The sequence below is a fragment of the Onychomys torridus genome, chromosome 3 (assembly GCF_903995425.1).
Source record: "Onychomys torridus chromosome 3, mOncTor1.1, whole genome shotgun sequence".
Classification (NCBI taxonomy): domain Eukaryota; kingdom Metazoa; phylum Chordata; class Mammalia; order Rodentia; family Cricetidae; genus Onychomys; species Onychomys torridus.
In genome coordinates, this window is record NC_050445.1 from 30,667,139 (window position 1) to 30,688,685 (window position 21,547).

Here is a 21,547-nt window from a genome sequence, read left to right on the forward strand (position 1 = left end):
AGTGTCGCCACACTTGGAGGTCAGAAGAACTGATGTGCAGTGCTACCTTTGGAAAGGGGTGTCATGGAGACTTTTCCTTACTGACCAGAAGCCTCGTTCCAGAATATTAATCAGAATGTCTCTGAAGCATGTGACCTTCCGTCTGATGGTTGACCTCTCAGACTACAGTTGCATTGTCTTGAGGAAAACAGCCCACAGACGAATTCAAACCCTTCCCCAGGATGTTGCTGAGAGGGCAGTCATAGCCAGAGAAGGGGCACAGGGACTTTACCTCTTTCTCCCTTATTGGGGTTTAGTCTGTGACCCTCTGCCATCTTTCTCTTTGCAGTTGGAAAAGTCATTCAAGTTCATGAGAGAGGCAGAGGACCAACTGAAAGCTATTCCCCAGTTCTGCTTCCCCGATGCCAAGGACTGGGCTCCTGTCCAGGAGTTTACCAGGTAAGAGCTTCCAACATCCCTCTACCCACATCCAGAGTTTGAGAGTTGGATGGGAGAAGTGAGGAGGGCTTAGGAGTTAACAATCCTAATGGGCTCCAGCCTTGGAATTTCCCTGTGTGTTTTTTAAGTTTCCCTGAGACAAGAGACACCTTCTAAGTCGGCATTTATGAAGCCTCCTGAATAGAATCCTAATGTGGGAAAAGTTAGGGAAGCAGCTCACTATCCATCCTCACTCACACAGGGCTCTGGAAGCATTCCAGTGGCCTCCCTAGCTGGTGCTGGGATTGGGATCTGGTCGCATTTCTGCTTTAGAACGTGCATGGTGTTAGCTGTCAGCATTTGGCCCAACTCAGTAGGTTCCTATGCTAGTGCCTGAGGGACGCAGCGTCCTGTGAAGTTGGCCTGCCTCAAGGTAGCTGTTTAAGAACATTTCTATGAGAGAACCACACCATGACCACCAGGCCTGAGAAAGGCCCAGCCCTTTTCTCTCCTCAGCTATTCCCTGCTGAGTCACACCCTCACCTTCCACGAGTGAAGAGAAACACAATCCCTCTTCCTTCTCGTAGTGATTAACCCTTACGTCTACACCCTGGGATAGCTCGGGTGGCAGAATTATGGGTAGAAAAGGCTCTCTCGGGACGTTTTCACTCTGCCTCCTAAAAGGATGGACAGTCAGAGAAAAGAGCTGTGAGCATCTCTCCAGGCTCCCCTTGCTCTCTGCCCCTTCACTGCTCCGGTGGCGATGTGCCTTTGGGTTTGTCGTGTTTCGTAACCTGTTTGTGTTCTCACAACCACAGTGAAACATTCTCGTTTGTCTTAACGGGAGAAGACGGCAGCAGAAGGTTCGGGTATTGCCGAAGACTGCTGGTTAGTACTCTGCCGCCTTCCACTCAGCCAGAGCCTCTAGAGAGTCAACCCCTGAGACTCAGGTTTCACCTATGCAGTTACCCAAGGAGTAAAGAACATAGATAAGGCTAGACCTGGTACTGTACACCTGTAATTTCAGTACCAAAGAAGGTGAGCAAGGAGCCTCTTGAGTTCAAGGCCAGCTTGTCTCAAATCACACCACACATACACACACACACACACACACACACACACACACACACACACACACACACACGGGTGGGGGGTGATTTGAAAACTCACTAAGTTTTCTTTTTTTTTGTTTTTTTGTTTTGTTTTGTTTTGTTTCCAAGACAGGGTTTCTCTGTAGCTTTGGAGCCTGTCCTGGAACTCACTTTGTAGACCAGGCTGGCCTCGAACTCACAGAGATCCACCTGCCTCTGCCTCCCGAGTGCTGGGATTACAGACGTGTGCCACCACGCCCAGCATCACTAAGTTTTCTTAGTAAGAAGAGGTATCTTATCTCTGTATCGGTAAGAAAATACTTCATGGTGGTCACAGCGGGCACTCTGCCTGGCTCTGCTAGCGCCTCTGTGGAAGGGCCTTCCCTCAGGACATCAATGCAAGCCTGAAGAAAAAGTAATTGCTTCATTTTAAGCCATGGCATATCAGTTATACAGAAATAGGACTTTGGGAAACAGTCTTCCAGAGAGCCTTGATGAGTCATACAGTCTCAACGGATCACCCCCCAGCTTGCCCTTCAGTTCTGCTTCACTTTGATAAAGCTATAAATTCAGCATTGACTCAGAGAGTCGGGAACAGAGTCTGTTTCAGGGGCTCTCTACATACGCACAGATTCCGCGATAACGTGCGGCCTTCTGTATCGGATGGCGTTGAATTCAGAGAGACGACAGGACCTATTAAAGTGGGTAAAGGGGGCATGGTAGCCTGTGGTGGTAGAAGTGCTGCTCCGATACTACGGGATGAGTGGGGACACGCAGCGTGTTTTAATTTAGTCTCACGATGCAGAAAGACAACACTGTGCTCTACTACCCAAGGGTTCCACAGAGGAAAAGCATGTGACTCTCTTCTCTTCATGACCTTTAGTACACAACAGAAAGGAATGTTATATTTTTTTTTATCAACAAATTGAAATTGGTTGCCTTTCTTCAATAAACTTGTTTTAAAGCTGAAAAAAAAAGAAAAAAGAAAAAAAGAAAAAGAAAATACTTCATTGCCTGGCTTGGTGGCACACATTTTGGTCCTGATACTTGGGAGGCAGAGGCAGGCTGATCTCTGTGGAGTTCAAGGCTAGCCTCAAACTCAAACAGAGCAAGTTCCAGGACAGCCAGGGCTGTTACACAAAGAAACCCTGTCTTGAAAACACACACACACACACACACACACACATACACACACACACACAAAAGAAAGTGCTTCATTGATTTTTTTTTTACCGGCAAATTAAAGACCTTTCTGTCCTTAAGCCAGTTTTCCTTTGTGATAAAACATTGCTAAACAGACCCTGATTGCTGAGTGAGAACGTTCAGAATAGCTGCTAAGAAGGAAAGGTTCAGGGCTGGAGAGATGGTTCAGCAGTTAAGAGCCCTGGCCGCTCTTCCAAGGACAAAGGTTCTCAGCACCCACATGGCAGCTCACAGCTGTTTGTAACTCCAGTTCCAGTGGAGCTGGCATTCTCACGCAGACATGCATGCAAGCAAACCCCCAATGTACATAAAAAATAATAAATAAAAATAAATCTTAAAAAAAAAAAAAAAAGGTCAGACACTGGGCCTGGGGAGCTGGCTCCGGGACTTGGAGCACTTGTTGCTTTCGTAAAGAACCTGAATTTGGTTCCCAGAACACACCTGGTGGCTCACAGCCATCCCTACCCCAGCTCCAGAGCATCCAGCTCATTCTTCTGACCTCCAAGTACACCAGGCATAGAAATGTGCTTAAAAGGGGTAGGGATGTAGGTCAGCGGTGGCCCTGTTTTTCATCTCCAGCCATTGCAAGAAAGAGGGGGGATGGGGGCTGCTAATACATGACACCTTAAATGTTTAATATTTATTGAATTAATGGATAAAAAGCATGGATAAGAAGAGACTAAGTGGAGTGATACCTGTATTACTATAGTTGCTTTAAAGCTTTGAGATTGACTGGTCCTTGTCTCTTAAAAAGTAGCTGAAAGTGATTTCTCAAAAGGGATTTCTGAAATAACTTCTCATTTGGGACCTGACCTGATGGTCCCAAAACCACATTCATCACCCATGCATTACACCCTTGACCTTGGGGCCTTCCAGTGAGTCAAATAGGGCTGGCAAGATGCTCAGGAGGTAAAAGCACTTGCGGCCAAGCCTGATGACCTGCATTTGATCCCTGGAATCCACAGGAACTGGAGAGCTGGCTTGGGGGCTTGGAGCACTTGTTTTTACAAAGAGCCCGGATCTGGTTCCCAAAATGCACCTGGCGGCTCACAGCCATCCATACTCAGGTTCCCGGGTATCTGACTTGATCTTAGAAAAGAGAGAACTGGGCTGGGCAGTGGTGGCTCACGCCTTTAATCCCAGCACTCGGGAGGCAAAGCCAGGCGGATCTCTGTGAGTTCAAGGCCAGCCTGGTCTACAGAGTGAGATCCAGGGCAGGCACCAAACTACACAGAGAACCGTGTCTGGAAAGCACCAGAAAAAGAAAAGAGAGACCTGGCCTGCAAGTTGTCATCTGACCTTCACCTGTGTTCCATGGCATGCATGTACACGTCCACACAAATACATAAATGCAACAGGTATTTTTAAAATAGTCTCACAGACTTCTGAATGGTGAAATAGGGTCATGGTGAGTAACTACCTCACATGATAGCTCCAGAACATTAGGGTTCTTTCTCTCCTGACGCTGATACTCAGGATGTCCTCGTATTTCTCTCCCAAAAAGCCTGGAGGCAAAGGGAAGCGGCTTCCAGAAGTTTATTGCATTGTCAGCCGCCTGGGATGCTTCAGCCTCTTCTCAAAGGTGAGAGCTTGGGGTGGGAGAACAAGACTGGCCAGAGGGCCCCAGGAAACAGCGCCCCATCTCCTGCCACGTTTAGTCATGTTCTTGCTATTTTCCTCACCGTTTCGTAGCTCTCTCCGCTTCTCATCAGTCTCCCTCATCAGTGGTTCAAGAAATAAGAGTGAATTCCAGCCCTGGAGAGGCTGAGGCAGGAGGATTGCTAGTTCAAGTCCAAGGGTAGACTAGAGAGAGAGAGAGAGAGAGAGAGAGAGAGAGAGAGAGAGCGCCCCTGGGGGGGGGTGTTTAAGAACTATGTCCTGAAGAAGAGACAGAGACAGAGGAACAAAGGGAGGGAGGGAGGGAGGGAGGGTGGGTGGGTCAGGGTTGTAGCTCCATCCCGAGGACACACAAAGCCCTTGGCTGGATCTCAAGCACAGGAATAAAAATTGTGCCTGTAGTGACCCAGTAAGTCACATGTCAGAGTAGCAAGAAGAAACTGTGGTTTCCCATATTAATATGTAGTATGAACTACAAAGTCACATAAAGGGACACAGAGAGAAAAGCATAGGGGCCAGTGTCCTGTAGAGTCAGGAGTCAACAGCTCCTCATGAGCTCCCTCCCACCCCTCCATCCCCGGAATTCTTGAGTCACTGGCAGGCCCACTGTACCGGAACTGAGCACACCTTGACCGCCTGACTTCAGAAGAGCTGAGCTGCTTTTCTGACTCGTAGATCTTGGACGAGGTGGAGAAGAGAAGAGGTATCTCCCCTGCCCTGGTGCAGCCCCTCATGAGGAGCGTCATGGAAGCCCCTTTCCCAGCCCTGGGCAAAACTATCATCATCAAGAACTTCCTGCCAGGATCAGGGACGGAGGTAAGCTGTCAGCCTCGTTTCCTCTCTCAGGAGAACAGGTGGCCCAGCCAGCCAAGTCCCTGTGGCTGGACAGGCTGTCTTTCAGCAGGGCATCCAGCTCAGTGGTTTCCTTGATCACGCCTCATAAACCCCACCCTCAGTGCAGTCTATCCAGCCCAGGCTCAGCTCCAGGAGGCAACCCACAAGAGCCATGCAGTACAGCATGCGGTTTTTCCCAGACATGCGCTGTGTGTCCGTGGCTTCTTTTTTGAAGCCCATAGTCATCAGTCTTCTTTGGATCTGTTCACATTTTGAGTCTGCATTACTTCCTGAGTTTATAACTTGAACTGTCCTTTTCAGTGAAGACCGTCTTGGATACTACTTACTATTTACCCTAGGCGTCAAAGCCTGTCATTTACTTGGTCAGACCCTGAGACCTGATGAGGAACCTTATTCTCATCTTGTTCTTCACGTCATATAGCCCTGCAAACATCAGAACACTGGTCCCTTCCGACCTGGGATCTCTGCTGTAAACCAGTTGCTTCTAGACACAGAAGAGGGGAGGGTGTATCGGGGACATACCGCATCAACCCAGTTCTCCAGCACTGAGCAGTTGTTGGGAACACAAAACTACCCCACACAGGTGTAGTAGCTGGGCTATGAGATTGTAGCCAAGGTTAGGAGTGAGGGAGCCCCAGCATGGGGAGAGCACTGTGCTATGGTAGAAGGTAAACTTCTCACACTGATGTCACTTTACAGAAGTCAGCTCTTTACAGAAGCTTAGAAACTCACAAATGCAACTTGTGATAAATCCAGGTCATGTGAGCAAGTGAGGAATAAGACGATACACACAGCAAGCTTAAAAACCAGGAACACACAGAAGTGATTGGCATGTGGCAGGCACGGTAGTGCACACCTATAATCCCAGCCTCCGGAAGGTGGAGGCAGGAGGATCAAGAGTTCAAGGACATAGGAGCTGGAGAAGAGTGCTGGCTGCTCTTCTGGAGGACCCAGGTTCAATTCCCAGCACCTATATGGTGACTCATCCATCTGTAACTCCAGTTCCAGAAGATCTGATGGCCTTTGTGGGTACTGCATTGTATCTACATGGTGCACATACATGCAAACAAAAACACCCATACACATAAAAGATAATTTAATTTTTTTTTCCTTAAAAGCACTTGGTGCTCAAGCCAATGACTGGAATTTGATCTCTGGAACCCACAGGGGGAGGGGAGAACTGACTCCTGAAAATCGTCCCCTGACCTCCACACATGTATGTGCCTTGGTACATGCACACCTGCACTCATACACACATCATGCACAGACAATTTAATAAATACATACACACAAATAAATAAATAGTTCAGGGCCAGCCTAGGTTACATGGAAAATTTGAAGCCAGCCTGGGCTACATGCCTGGGATTTTCTTCCAGCATAACAGGCCTTTAGGAGACAGGATTTCCCCCAGGACTTTGAGGCTAGGTCAGTTTTCAACATAAACCACCCAAGGGGCATCCAGATAAGCTCTTCCAGGAGGAGCTCATTTCATGGCCAAGGGCCCTCCATCCTCCTTGTCTCCAGGGAGGCGTGCGGTGTAAGCCCACCTTCATAGCTGCCTCTGTTTCCTGGCAGGTGATCGAGCTGTGCCGTCCCCTGGACTCCCGGCTGGAGCATGTGGATTTTGAGTCACTGTTCTCCTCCCTCAGTGTCCGGCACCTGGTCAGTGTTTTTGCCTCCCTGCTTCTGGAAAGGAGGGTCATCTTCATTGCAGACAAACTCAGGTACCAAGCTCTGCTGCTTCTGATAGTATGTGTAAATGATGCCAGTCTTAGACTCTCAAGGGTGTAGAGATTGGGTCCCGGGGAAAGAGGATGACCTGGAGGCCTGTGAGGCCATTCCTGGGGTAAAGGGAGAGAGGACTGTGTGCTACATGTGCTTCTCTGGTATGTGGGCCATACCCGTGTAGTGCACTGTGAACTTTTGTGTGTGAGGGAAACCAAGGTGGAAGGTATGTGGACCTGCCCTCCAGAGTTCTCGTTCCAGTGGGGGACCAAGAAGTAAGCAGTCTGCATGATACCATGTAGAGAGGCCTTGTTAGAGCCGTGAGCTCATGGCAAAGGGTAGGACTGACCTAGTACCAAGCCCAAGAGCATGTTGCAGGCGGAAGGAGCCATCTGTATGAAGGGGAGGAGTCAGGAGAGGCTGAACATGGCTTCAGGAGCAGTGAGGCAGCTCACTGACTGGAGTGGAGAAGAAGGTTGGTCAGGAAAAGATGGGCAGGCAGAGGGGACAAGGAGCGGCTCAGGGAAGACCACGAGACTAGGTGAAAGTGCAGACTTATCTAAGCCACACAAATCACAGACAGACAGACAGATGCACACACAGAGACTACATACACACACACAGAGACTACGCACACCTACACACACCTGCCCCATAGGATGCCACCCATAGTCCAATGATCACATTCTCTGAATCCAAAAGGCCACAATCACAAATCAAAGAAAATCCAGACAGAAATAAGAATTTGTATTGATCCTGAACTTCTAGCACAGGAAAAAAATCCTTGCATTTTCACCATTTCAGGCCTTTAACCCCAGCACTCTGGAGCCTGGGGCAGGTGGATCTCTGTGAAGTCAGGGCAGCATGGACCACACAGTGAGACCTTCTTTAAAAAACAAAACAAATAAAACCACTGACTTGGGCTCAGCAGATAACGGAGCCTGCCACCAAGCTAGACAGCCTGAGTTCAACCCCCAGGACCCACGTAGTGCTGGGAGAGAACTTACTCCTGCAAGTTGTTCTCTGGCTTCTGCGACTGTGTGCACACATGCTCGCCCCACACAGTCAATGTATGTGAAAAAACACTTTTTTTTCTCCCAAAATACTGGCCTTCTCTGAACTGAGAGAATAGTATCCGCGGTGGCTGCCACCCAGGAAGGGCCAGGATTGGGGCCACCCGAGAGGCCATCGGGGAAGAAGACATGCCGGGAACTCACAGGAACAGCAGCACTGCCCGTAGTCTGGAGAGGAAACTGAGCTGTGGAGAGGGGACAGAAGAGGGAGGAGAACGGGACAGAGGAATGAAAAGACATGTTCCAACGTGGGATTCATGGGGAGCAAGCGTCCCGCCATGTCCTCCACTGTAGCCATCTGGTCACCTGTGTGATACCCTTCTTTGGACAATTAACATTTGGCTATTCCCTGACTGTCCCCATCTCCTATTCACCTGAGCTCCTATTCACTTTTAAATGTCTCCATTACTATGTTCCCTGTGCTCTGCTGTCAGCTCAGGAAGCGGGTGGCCCTGTCCTGTGCCTGCAGCTGGTGCTGGTAGCTCTCCAAGCTCCTGGGCACTGGGGAATTCAGACAGAGTTCTCAATGTTGGGGCCCTGGAAGCCAGGGATGACTAATGGCCCTTTAGTGACCGGGATTAGGTTTCATCAGCTCTGTGGTAACTGTCTCCATGAAAGGCCCACCCCCGCTCCCTAACAGCCCCCATTCCCTTGGATTCTCAAGGCTTGGACTTGAGGGAGGAAGGAAAGGTGGATTTCAGAAAGGTCTTGGCAACAAGTGGAGACCAGATAAATAAATCCAGAACCTTCCAAGAGTGGAGCTGGAGACACAGCTCGTAGGGAACTTCCTTCTAGGATGTGGATGTTAGGCCAAGGGAGGCCAGGCTGGAGAGAATGCCTCAGATCGTGAGTGTCTGGAGCTGAGCGGGCTCCAAGCATCAAGTATGAATTTTCTGATCAGAGACAGTGAAGGGGACAAGAGGGACAGGTGGGGAGAAAGTGTCTGCCTAGCCAGCAGCCAGCGTGGGCTCTGAGTGTTAGAAGACCTGGGGAAACATTCTACCAAAGTGTCAGAAAAGAGTACCACCCACCTGCCTCTGCCCCGGACAGATTTCTGAGTGGGCACACTGGACCCTGGCCAGCCCCCTTAAGCAGATCTCCATGCTCCTGAGTGGTCTCTGCTCTCGGGCCTCAGCTAGTTCTCCAGGGGGGCCTTTGGAGTTTTTCTCCTCACCTTACCTTCCGTGGGGTCTGACATTCTGCTCTTGGAGATCTACTCACTGTGAACACATATGGTGGCTTTTGCAACAGATGTTGGATGCCATAGAGGGAGATTTTTGTAGGGGTGGGGAGGGCAGCAGGAATATGACTAATTTTTATGCCCTCTTTGGGGCCAGAGCCTGGCTTTATAGTAACTAGTGTGCACATATGCCTGTGTGTATAAACTGTCTTAATTGCACTTTTATTATTTACTTATTTTTGAGACACTGTCTCATGTAAAGTATCCTATGCTGGCCTCAAATACTCTATATGGCTGAGGATAGCCTTGAACTTTTGATCCTTCTGCCTCCACCTCCCAGATGCCAGAATTATAAGCATACACGACCAAGCCCAGTTTATGTGGAATAGAACCCAAGGCTTCTCGCAAGCTATTAAGCAAGGAACTCTACCAACTGAGCTACATCACTTTTTTGTTTTGTTTTGGTTTGGTTTTGGTTTTTGGAGACAGGGTTTTTTCTCTGTGTAACAGTCCTGGCTGTCCTGGAACTCACCTTATAGACTAGGCTGGCCTCGAACTCACAGAGATCCGCCTGCCTCTGCCTCCTGAGTGCTGGGATAAAAGGCATGCACCACCACCGCCCAGCAGCTACATCACATCTTAAATTGAACTTTAGTCCCTTCACAGCCTCACACATGTACACCCTCTCAGATCACACTGGGGGTTTTTTCCCAGAGCAGGAAGGATCCTGCACACTCAGCCCTTCATCCTGGGTCTCCACATTTGTAGGGCACAGGGACTGACTGAGCCCTGGAGAGTGACTTTCTGGGCTCCATTGTCCTGTTTTCCCTGCAGGCAGACACTGTTGCTGTTAAACATGGCTCACGATGTTTTCCCTGTTGCCCAGTAAATTTGCTATCCATATTACACTAGTCCTGTGCAGATTTAAATGGATGATGTTGTAGGCAGAAGTTTCTCTCCTGCAAATAGTGACGTCTAGGAAGAGAACAAAACCGAACTGGAGAGATGAACACAGGGGTGGAGGGGTACTCAGTTGGCAGAGTTTGCCTGGCATGCACAAAGCCCTGGTTTCAATCCACAACACTGAGGACTGGCTGTGGCAGCCCACACCTGTCATCACTGCATGTAGGTGGTGTTGGCCAGAGAATTGGAAGTTCAAGTTCATTCTCAGCTGCACAAGGCATTTGAGGCTAACCTGGGCTATGTAAGAGCCAGTTTCCAAAACAAGAAAGAAAGAAAACAATGAGCACAGGCTGGAAAGATGGCTCAGTAGCTAAGAGCACTTGCTCTTCCAGAGGAAGACTCCCAGCACCCACATGGAGGCTCACAACAGTTACAGGGAATGCCCTCTGCTGGCTTCTTCAAGCACTGTGCATGGTGCTGTCTTCTGGGCCCCACAGGCATTAGGTACACACATGATGCACAGAATACATGCAAGCAAAATACCACGTACATTTTTTAATTTAACCTAGATGTGGTGGCCCACACCTTCAGTCCCAGCATTCAGGAGGCAGAGGCAGGTGGATCTCTGTGAGTTTCCAGGTGAGCCTGGTCTACAGAGAGAGTTCCATGACAGCCAGGACTACACAGAGAGACCCTGTCTTGAAAAAATAATAATAATAAATATAATTTTTTATTTAAAAAAAGAATAATCACATATGTGGGGCCTGAGGACTAAGTGTGCAGCCTGCTCACGCCATGTCACATAGGTGCCGGGTCAGGAGCCTGAGAGGCACAGAGCTTAGCTCACGTTGCTGAAGGAAGCCAGGTGTAGAAGGGATGCCTAACAATGGAGAAAATACGGAGGGAGCCAGGAGCTGCAGTGCACTGGAGGGACAGTGACAAGACACTCCGGAGCCCTGTGTATCCACAGGAATGCAGAGCACCTCTGTCAGGTGGGCCATCCAGACCCTGTGTGAGTATGGTGGTGCACGCAGCCTGTGATCCCAATAGCAGGAGACTGAGGAAGAACGGTTTTGAGTTTCAGACTAGTCTTGTCAACATAGCGAGAGCCTGTCTTGAAAAAGAAGAAGATTCCTTTCCTTTCTTTTGTGGCTAGGAAAGCTGAATGTTTTTCTCCAGAACCTTCCTTCCCTCTCTCGGTGTCCTTCCAACATAGGCCTCAGTGGGTGGGTGTGACTGGGAGTCCTCCAGGTCTCTCTCAGATCTGAATGACCAGACTCTGTGGGTCAGAAACCTCTGACCCTCCTGGTTCTCTGATTCATAGGCCTGGTGGAAGGATCTATTCCTTTCTGTATGATTTATGGGGTAGTAGCCATAGGGAACTGAAGGTTCTCTGTCCAGGCCTTAGCAAACAAGGGCCTGGGGAACGGGCTGGCTGCAAGTTTCTTGAGCTGAAAGCTTCCGAGAAGAAAGTCACTAGCATCCCAGCTGGTGCCTACGTCTGAGACTCTCCTCTCTGAACACCCGTGGACTCCAGTCCTGGTTAGCTGACAGTGGGGAAGCCTCTCCCTTTTGCCTTCTGTGCCCCAGTCTCAGTGGGGCCACAGCAGAGCATGAGAACAGGATATATGGCAAGCCCAGGGAGTGGCCCTGTGACATCCCTGGCGGGCCTTAGCTGCCCCCAGCACTCTCCCACACACAATGCATTCAGTTATCTTTGCTGTGGAGTCTGAGAGGAACTTGCCGGGAGTTGGTGGCAAACACTCTTGAGTTACAGAAGGGTTTTAAGTTGAGCCAAAAACCTATCAAATTTAAAATAACATTTTTGCTCTGTTTCATCTTTAGGGTGGACATTGAGTGTTTCTAAAGGCTCTGTCAAGCTTGAGCTTGACAGATGGAAAGCAAAGAATGCTGTTGTGATAGCTCGTCTGTTACCATAACAACTCAGATAAATATTTCCCTACACACATCTCATTTCCTTTATGATAAACATTTTGTTTTTTATTTACTAATTTCAGATCTGAAAAGCTTCAGCTAACCCTATAGATCAGGATGGAGCGAGTGTTGTACATAAGCAACTTTGTATAAAAGTTTTAGATGGCAAAGTGTTCTTTTTTTGTTTTTTTGTTTTGGAGCTGAGGATCGAACCCAGGGCCTTGCACTTGCTAGGCAAGCGCTCTACCACTGAGCTAAATCCCCAACCCCCCCCCCCCTTTTTTTTTTAAGATTTATTTATTTATTGTGTATACAGTGTTCTGCTTCTGTAAGCAGGCCAGAAGAGAACACCTGATCTCATTACAGATGGTTATGAGCCACCATGTGATCGCTGGGAATTGAACTCAGGACCTCTGGAAGAGTAGTCAGTGCTCTTAACCGCTGAGCCATCTCTCCAGCCCTCTGTCTTTTTATAGTACAAAAAAAATCATAAGCTGAGGGTTCATCTAGTAGCTAATGATGAGTAGGATGAGATGATCAAATCTTGACCAATGGTGTTTGAATCTTGGGTTTCGCACATGGATAACTCACAAATAAGTTCACGTGTAGCTGTATGTATTCATTCTTTGGTTTCTTCCTCTTGGTTCAATTTTACTCGGTTTCCATAAGCCTCAGTGAGGTCCTGTGTGTCCTCTAGAACCAGCTGCATTCAACAAACAGTGTTTGCCGTCTCCAGGCCTGTCTGTCTACAAGCAGTGGCGGTCGGTACCCACTACCTTTGTGCTCTGGCACCCAAAGTACTACACTTTGAGGACCCAGCAGGTTCTCAGGGTGGTTGACAAGAGTCTAATTTAGCAAAGCCCTGTGGAAAGAAACTATTTTAACGGCACGACAGTACATTATCAAGTCGCGGGCTGAGGAAAATAGCGCCCTGGTAGAGTACTTGCCTGGCATTTCTGAGAATCTGGCTTCTATTCCCAGCACTGAAAACAATTACTAAGTGTCACAAGCTGGAGATGCAGCTTAGCTGGCAGAGTGCTGGCCAAGCATGCACTAAACCCTGGGTTCCAGTCCCCAGCATGGGGACCCTAATAAAACCAGGCATGGTAGTCCACACCTATAATCCCAATACTACCAGGGAGCTGGAGGATGAGAAGTTCAAAATTATTCTCATTACATAGTTCAAGGGCGTCCTGGGATATATGAGACCCTGTCTCAACAGGGGAAGGGTACATTCTGACTAAATACAAACTCCTTTGATTTGTAATCTTCCAAAGGAAGATAGCCGTTAGAGCACAATTTAGAGGCTAACAAAGCCATACATAAATGCTGTTGTCCTCTAACCCATCACTAGTGTCCTTGGCTGGGACATGGTCCAGCTCTTTCCTTAGAGTCACCCAGGTCATGCTGCCTCTGTCAGGCCTTCTTCCCCTTCGGGACTTCCTTACGTAGATGAGACCCTCACAGATATCAGGGTTATCTGATAGTTCCTCTGAGTGAGGCTTCACCATCATACTTTGACCCAGGCATGCTAACAAGCCTTACCTTGTGATACCTTGACTCATTTTGTGGCCCTAGGAGAAAGTTTCCATTTCTAGCCCCTGGATGTGCCACCTTGTACAGATTGAGAGTTTGTGGGTGCTAAAGCTGGAGGGGTACACTGGGGTTCTTCTAAGTTGCTCACATCTTTCATGGGGGACGAGGGTGAGGCCTGGCTCTTCCTGAAGTAACATGACAAACAGAGCCAGCCCTCTTGAGGGCCAGCCTGTGTGCCTTTTAATTCAGTGACATGTTACGAGAGAGTTAAAGGTGCAGTCAGGGAAACATGTCGGTCCTGCTCTCTGAGAAGTTTCATTATGTGCAGGACAACCTGAGTTCTGCCCTTCAGTCCTCTTGGAAGTGCTGTGCAGCGGGAGAGATGCACCCAGAATTAAAACATCTTCTCCAGATGTTAATACTCACAGACATGGCCTGATGTTCCAAAACAATGCTTCGTCCCTTAAGAACCACCTCCTGATACTAAACATCTCTGACCTGACCCCTCTCACCTGCGTCCATCACTGAGCCCTCTGACCCAGCCACCTTCCCACTGGGGCATCCGCTTCCCTCCCCCACCCTGCACAATTGGTCACAGCTGTAGGAGCTTAGCAGTTCCTCCAGCCCCCGAAGTAATGGGAGCCAGCTGTGAGGGGGTTCTCCTTGGCCATTCTTCACACATGCTGCCTCTTCTGCAACAGCCAGTGCTCAGTGAGGCGCCTGCTCAGGCTCTGCCCCGGGCTTCTCCAAGGGTCCCCCCTTTTTCCTTGCAGCACCCACCCTGTGCCCCGCCCATGCACACAAAATTCCATCAGCACTTACTGCAGTCATTGGGAAAAACATACAAGCTGTGCTCAGGGCCCTTCACTTCCTCTCTGCCACTTAGGTTAGAGGAAAGAGCGGCCACTACCTCTGTATTTACAGAATCCAACCGTTCCTTTCCATGTTGCCCAGAACAGAATATTTGAAAGTAGTGCCTGGGCTGGAGCAAGGAGGATGAGGTATCTGAAGGCTTCCTGCCTGTTGGTCGTCCTGTCTGGGTGCTCTGTGCTCCCTCCCTCCTGTCCAGCTAACTAGGTGTTACTGGTAACCAGGTGTGGGAATGTTTGGTCCTCAGCTGTGATAAAGGCTCTGGTAGGAAAAGTCGCTGCTTAGGACCCCCAAGACCAAGTTCTCAGCACAAAGGAGATTCATTTGCCCCAGAGGGACAGAGGGCAGGGGTAAGAGACAAAGGCAGGAGCTAGAGGACGAGGAAGAAGGGGGAAGAACAAGAGAAAGGGGGACAGACCTTGGAGGCTAGCTTCGGGAATGTAGTCTAACAATTTTAGGCAGGCAGAGGGAATGGGGGAGAAGAGCCAGACCTGCCAGTCACGTGCTCGGGGTTGTGTGGGGGGGTCCCCTTCAGTTCTCACCATTAAGCAGAGAAAATCCTGACTCCTTTCAAGAAATGGCGGTGAGCGGCAGTCCTTACCTATGTGGCCAACAGGTTACCCCATTGCATCCTCCTCAGAACTGGATACAGGGCTGGGATGTAGCATGCATGAGGCCCTGGGTTCAGGCCCTGGCACTACAAGGCAGAAATGAATACAGTCCTTTAGCTCAGAGCATTCTAATTCAGAGTGATTTCGGCCTGCCTTCTGCAGCCTCTTCATCTGCCCTGTGCGTCAGCGTGGATGGTGGTTTTTCCTAGTCAGACCTCCTCTTCCCTTCCTGGTTTGTGGTCAGTGCAGCTGAAGTCCGCCTCCCAGAAGCCCCCGCTGGCCCAGCAGCTTTACGGGCATTACAGGGCTGTAGCCGCAGGGAGAGAGCAGCGTTCTTCTGAGGATGAGTTCAGGACAGTTGGTCTTTTTTCTGATTTGGGGAGAAGGACAAGTACCTTTCTTCTCCTGTGGCCGCCCTCCCTTGTGCCTGTCTCTCTGAGTCTCCTTCCTCTCCCCACCCACCTTCTACCCCAACCCTCCCCCAGCTCCTTGACACACACACACACACCCACGCACTTGCCTTCCTGGACTCCTGATCCATAGCTGCCCTGGAGTTGAAACTTCTTAGGGCTCAGTGTCTTTTGCTACAAAATTCAAAAGCAGGTACACCGCAAAACCAGGTGTGTCGTCCCAGAACTCTGGAAGGTGACCCAGGAGGGTCTCCAGTTTAAAGTCAGACTAAGCTGCACAGCCTAGCAAGACCCTGTTCCTAAAAGTGAATGTGAATGCTATCGCCAAGATTGCTTCCAGATCTAAATCATATGACACTAAAACTTCCCTGGAGTCAGAAACGCATAAATGACTGGGTGGGGGGTGCATACCTCTAATCCCTGCACTCTCTCAATCCAGCACTGAGAGGTGGAGCCATGAGGATCAAGAGTTCAAAACCATCCTCAGCAACATAGCACATTTGAGCCAGCCTAGGACCCTTGAAAGCCTTTCTTTAAAAAGAAAAAAAAGGCCCTAGGTGCCATCCTTTGTACTGGTAGGTTAAAAAGGGAAACCATTACTTGAGATTGCTTTGATGTGTACAGGTCTGTGGATGTAGTTTGGTTACTAGAGTGCTTGCCTAGGATTCACAAGGCCCTGAACCTCATTGACCCTTAGAACCTCATAACTGGGGCCTGGGGTGTACACACAGACCTATAATCCCAGCACTCAGAGGGTAGTAGTAGTTCAGGGTCATGCTGGGAAGTTACATAGAGGGTTCAAGGACACCTTGGACTGCATGAGACAGATCTTTCGTATAAAAGGACTTTACTTGCTCATTTCTGCTGTGCTGGGCGTGGAACCTATGGCCTCCTATGTAAAGTTCTTCCATAATAGTCTCCCAGGGCTTAGGTCAGTCCCTGTGCCTGTTTCTTTCTTTTTCTTTTCTTTCTTTCTTTTTTTTTGCCTGAGCTGAGGACCGAACCCAGGGCCTTACACTTGCTAGGCAAGCGCTCTACCACTGAGCTAAATCCCCAACCCCTGTAGCTGTTTCTTATGGCATATTTGTTGTTGTTGTTGTTGTTGTTGTTGTTGTTTTTTTTTCGAGACAGGGTTTCTCTGTGCAGCTTTGCGCCTTTCCAGGATCTCACTCTGTAGACCAGGCTGGCCTCAAACTCAGAGATCTGCCTGCCTCTGCCTCCTGAGTGCTGGGATTAAAGGCGTATGCCACCACTGCCCGGCTCTTATGGCATCTTAAAGCGTCTCCCATGAGTCACGCTGGGACCAAGGGATGTAATATGCTAGACAGAGGCAGTGATGTTTTTAAAAATTGATTCTCACATAAGCACACATTGTTTGGAGTCTGCTCTTCCCATCCCTCTTGCTCTCTCTTCCCCTCCTCCCATCTCCCACCCGTTAGTTGTCTCCCCAGACAGTTTTATTCTGCTTTCATGTCATACATACATGCATGATTCTTACGTGTCTACATAAAGTCCAGAAACCACAAGCAAAACATAGTTGTCTCTCTGTTATTGGCTCACTTCTTTAATATGATTATCTCCAGTTGCATCCATTTTCCTGAAAAAAAAAATACAACTTTGTTCTATATGGCTGAAAAAAAAAAATTAAAGGGGCCAGAGAGTCTTAATTTCAGTGATCAAGAGAACTTTTCGCTCTTACAGGGGACCCAAGTTCAGTTCCCAGCACCCTATGGTGGCTTACAACTGTCCATAACTCCAGTTCCAGGGGACCCGACTCCAAAAATAAAATTTAAAATCTAAAAAATAAAATAATAATAATAAAAAAGATTTTTAGGCCTCCATTGTATATATACCACAGTCTCCTTATCTGATCCTCTGTTTTTGGACACAGAGATTAATTCTACAACATAGCTCTTGTGAATAGGGCTCAGTAGACATCCAGATGCAAAGGTCTCTGTGAAATGTTGGTTTGGAGTCCTTTGGGTCCATGCATGGGAGTGGACGAGCTGGTCATGTGGTAGAGGTATTGTTAGCTTTTTGAGGAACCTCATACTGACTTGTATAGCAGGTGATTGTCTACCAACAGTGTAAAAACGGTTCCTTTTGTCCAGATTCTTACAGCATTTGTTATTTGGGGTTTTGCTTGTTTTGTTTTGTTTTTTTTGAGACAGGGTATCTCCATGTGTCTCTGGCTATCTTGGAACTCACCATGAAGACCAAGGCTGGCCTTGAACCCACAGAGAGCCACTCTTACTCCTGAGTGCTGAGATTAAAAATGTGTGCCACTACACCCGGCTGTTATTTGTTTTTTGGGTTTTTTTTTTTACAATTTTTTTGTTTATTGTTATATTGTATATTAGCATATATGTGCATTGCACATGTGCTCATCAGAGGAAAGCTCTCGGGACCTGTTGTCTCCTTTCACTGTGGGTTCTGGAACAAGCTCAACTTGTGGGCAGGTGCTTTTGCCATGCTTTTCTGATGACTGCCGTTCTGACGGGTAAGAGGGAATCTCAGCATAGTTCTGGCTTCTCTGATGGGTGGGGAGGCTGAACACTTTTGTAGTGTTGGCCGTTTGCTTGTGGTCTTTGAGAACTGGCTGAGTCCCAGCCCTTCTCTCTGGCCCCCACTCTGGAAGCCCCACCATTACCCACATTGAACCGGCCTTTTCTCTCTGTGTTCCCCCGCAGCACACTGTCCACATGCTGCCACGCGATGGTGGCACTCATCTACCCCTTCAGCTGGCAGCACACCTACATCCCAGTGTTACCACCGGCCATGATTGACATAGTGTGCTCACCCACACCCTTCCTCATCGGGCTGCTCTCCAGCTCGCTGCCACTGCTCAGGGAGCTGCCACTGGAAGAGGTGAGCCCCGGGTCCCTGCACCCTCCCCTCCTTCCTCGGGGCACACAGAGAGCAGGGGAGTCCTGGGCAGAAGTGGGAAGATGCCAGGGCTTTCTCTGTGACAGGTCCTTCCCAGAGTCTCATCCCTCAGCCCTTTGGTGACTGTAAGCACCATTTCCCCTCTAAATGAAATGGCCTGTGTAAGCAGCCCTGACATCAGACATAGCCATCTGCCCCATCCTCCTGTCTCCCCACACTGATCGGAGAAAACAGTGACTGGAATCTGTGCTTGAACTGATGACAAAGAAGGCAGGGACTGGGCTACAGAGCGAGATCCAGGCAAGGCACAAAGCTACACAGAGAAACCCTGTCTCGAAAAACAACAAAAAAACAAAAACAAAAAGAAGAAGGAGGAGGCAGGGACTTAGTTATGTCACTTAAAAAAGCATGGGGTGTGGCTGGCAAGATGGTTCAGTACCAAGCCTGATAACTGAGTTCAGCCCCCTCAGAAAGGTATGCTCTGACTTCCACATGTATGCTGTGATGCACACGCGCGCATCATACACACACACACACACACACACACCCTGTGGTCATACCATCGTGCCCCAGCACTTACCAGCCAAAGGCAGGAGGATCTCAAGTTTGAAGTCAGCCTGGGCTACATAACAAGGCACCCAAAATAAAACCATAACATGGCTGTAATAGCACCCAGGCTTTTATAGATCAGTGCACAAGGCAGGAAATGCTATGTGGTACCTCTGCAGTTATTTGGTCCCTTCCTCTAAATAGTTTCTGGCCTGCCCTGTGTACAGGGGACCCCAGCAGTCACCAAATTCTGCTCAGCTCAAATTTGATGAGGATGCCTGTCCATCTGCCCTCCATTATCCCAGGGTTGGGGATGCTGGTACTTTCATTATGTGAAGGCAGGGGGTTTATGAGAATCTCTCAACATGGCAGAGCCTGTTTCCAGCTGTGGCCAGGCAGACCATCCAACCTCTGTTCTTCCTCTGTCTTCCACCTAAGCGAGGGTCTGCATGAGGGTCCACTCTCAGAGACGACACATAAGCATGCCCTTAAGCTTTGTACACAAGGCATCTCGCTCATACCACCCTTGTCCTGGCCCTACATCTCAACCCACACTGAAGAGAGAGGTGCTCCCTCCCCGAAACTATAACTTACAAAGGCACACAACCAGTAGCCTGACAGTGTCCCCCAGACCACACTCCTGGTCTCTCCCCCAACCCCTCTGGGAAACTGGTAGGTTCAGTGAACAGCTCAGGGATAAAAGGGTGAATCCCCAACATGGAGTAGACAGTTAAATAGAACTCCAGAAAGTAGGGGCATCTTACATCTTTTGTCCCCCACCTCAGTAGTCCATAAACAGACAAAAAGAAACAGAAGCTTCGCCATAGTCAGAACAGGGCTGAGGTTCCAGCTGCTGACACATGTGCCCTGGCCTTCAGCACCAGTGTAGGACACCCCTCAGTCCATGTCAGAACACACACACACACACACACACACACACACACACACACACACACACGTTCTCTCCATCCCCAGCTGCCTGCAGTACTGAGAAGGAAGAAAACTCCATCTCCACTTTCTCCCCAAGCCCTACTGACGCCCCTTTTCCTCTATCCTGCAGGTTCTTGTGGTCGATCTCATCAATGACCGCTTCCTCAGACAGGTGAGTAGGAAGCCAGCCCAGCCTGCTTCCCCCATGCCTTCGCTTCTGCCAGAGGGTTCACCTCCAGCTCTGGAAAGACTCTAGCAAGCCTGGACTTGCTAGCCCAGCTGGACACTGGGGCCACCCAGGCCGAGGCCAGCCGAGGATGAGGCAGCAAAGAGGAAAGCTTTGGCCAAGACTGGTTTCCACCGGACAGGCACAAAAAGGCCTGGACCAATGAGTGACTGGGACATGGGCTGGAGAGAGGGGTCAGCAGTAAAGAGTTCATGCTGCTCATTGGACTTATAAAGAACTCGAGTCCGTTACCCAGCACCTACGTCAGGCAGCTCACCTTCAACAACATCTTCAGAGGGATTCCACAGCCTGGCCTCCTCAGGCACTAAACTCACACGCATGGACATGGACATACACTCACACGTCATCTGAAAAAAATAAATCTCAGGTTTTTAAAAAGCACACAGGAGAGCTGAGTCAGAGGTTAAGAGCATTTGCTGCTCTTGCAGAGGGCCAGGGTTCAGTTCCCAGCAAAACATTCATACATATAAAATTAAAATAGGGTTGGGGATTTAGCTCAGTGGTAGAGCACTTGCCTAGCAAGCGCAAGGCCTGAGGTTCGATCCTCAGCTCCACAAAAAAAAAAAAAAAAAAAATTAAATTAAATAACTTTTAAGAAGAAGAAGACGACCCATCTAGGCATGGTAGTACCTCCCTGTAATCCTAGAAGAGAGGAGGAGGAGGCAGGAGGATGGAGGGTTCCAGGAGACCCTGTCTCAAAAACAGACAAAAGCTAGGTATGGCTTATATATGTAATTCCAGCCCTTGAGAAGAGGAGGAGGCAGGAGGATTGCCTTCAATTTAAAGCTACCTGGGCCACACAGTGAGGTAATGAGTTCAGAGCCAGCCTGGGATATAGAGACATTAAAAAAATATATATACACTTTTTTTTCATTTCTTTTCTGCTTATTTGTTTTGGTACTGGAGAGGGAGCCCGGGACTTGAACATGCTAGACAAGAAACTGCCAGCGAATCATTCCCTCAGCCTGATATTTTTTTTCTAAGAAAAGTAAGAGAAGGACAAAAGAAACAAGTAGAAAAAAATTGTGTGTGTGCACATCTTAAAAATATTGACAGGATGGGGCTGGAGGGATGGTTCAGTGGTTGAGAGCACTGCTGTTCTTCCAGAGGACCCTGGTTCAGTTCCCAGCACCCACATGGCAACTCACAGCTGTCTGTAACTCTAGTTCCAGGGGCTCTGACACCCTCACACAAACATGCATGCAGGCAAAACATCAGTGCACATGAAATAAAATAATTAAAAGTGTATGTGTTTTGCCAGGTGGTGGTGGTGCACGCCTTTAATCCCTGCACTGGGGAGGCAGAGCTAGGCAGATCTCTGAGAGTCAAAGGCCAGCCTGGGCTATATAGTAACTTCCAGGGCTATATAGTAAGAGCCTGACCTCCCAAAAACATTGACAGGAAAACCTACTAAAACATTAGGTATGTCTTAGGAGGATCCTAGAAACAGATGGAATGATTTTAAATGGTTTACAGACATTCATGATGGTGCTGGTGTTTTTTTGGTGG

The 21,547-nt window shown here is 48.8% G+C and overlaps 1 protein-coding gene and 1 pseudogene across 4 annotated transcripts in view; both read left to right on the forward strand.

Annotated features, from left to right (window-relative positions):
* Nucleotides 1-21,547, forward strand: part of Dennd2a (DENN domain containing 2A) — a 97,110-nt gene that overhangs the window by 70,226 nt on the left and 5,337 nt on the right. For all 4 annotated transcript variants that reach the window (XM_036180569.1, XM_036180572.1, XM_036180573.1 and 1 more), the window contains 7 exons: nucleotides 329-438; nucleotides 1,236-1,305; nucleotides 4,216-4,293; nucleotides 5,004-5,144; nucleotides 6,759-6,907; nucleotides 18,117-18,294; nucleotides 19,922-19,963. In XM_036180569.1, coding sequence (XP_036036462.1) covers nucleotides 329-438; nucleotides 1,236-1,305; nucleotides 4,216-4,293; nucleotides 5,004-5,144; nucleotides 6,759-6,907; nucleotides 18,117-18,294; nucleotides 19,922-19,963 — 768 coding nt within the window. The remainder of the gene's footprint in view (nucleotides 1-328; nucleotides 439-1,235; nucleotides 1,306-4,215; nucleotides 4,294-5,003; nucleotides 5,145-6,758; nucleotides 6,908-18,116; nucleotides 18,295-19,921; nucleotides 19,964-21,547) is intronic.
* LOC118579374 lies at nucleotides 1,733-2,507 on the forward strand (annotated as a pseudogene).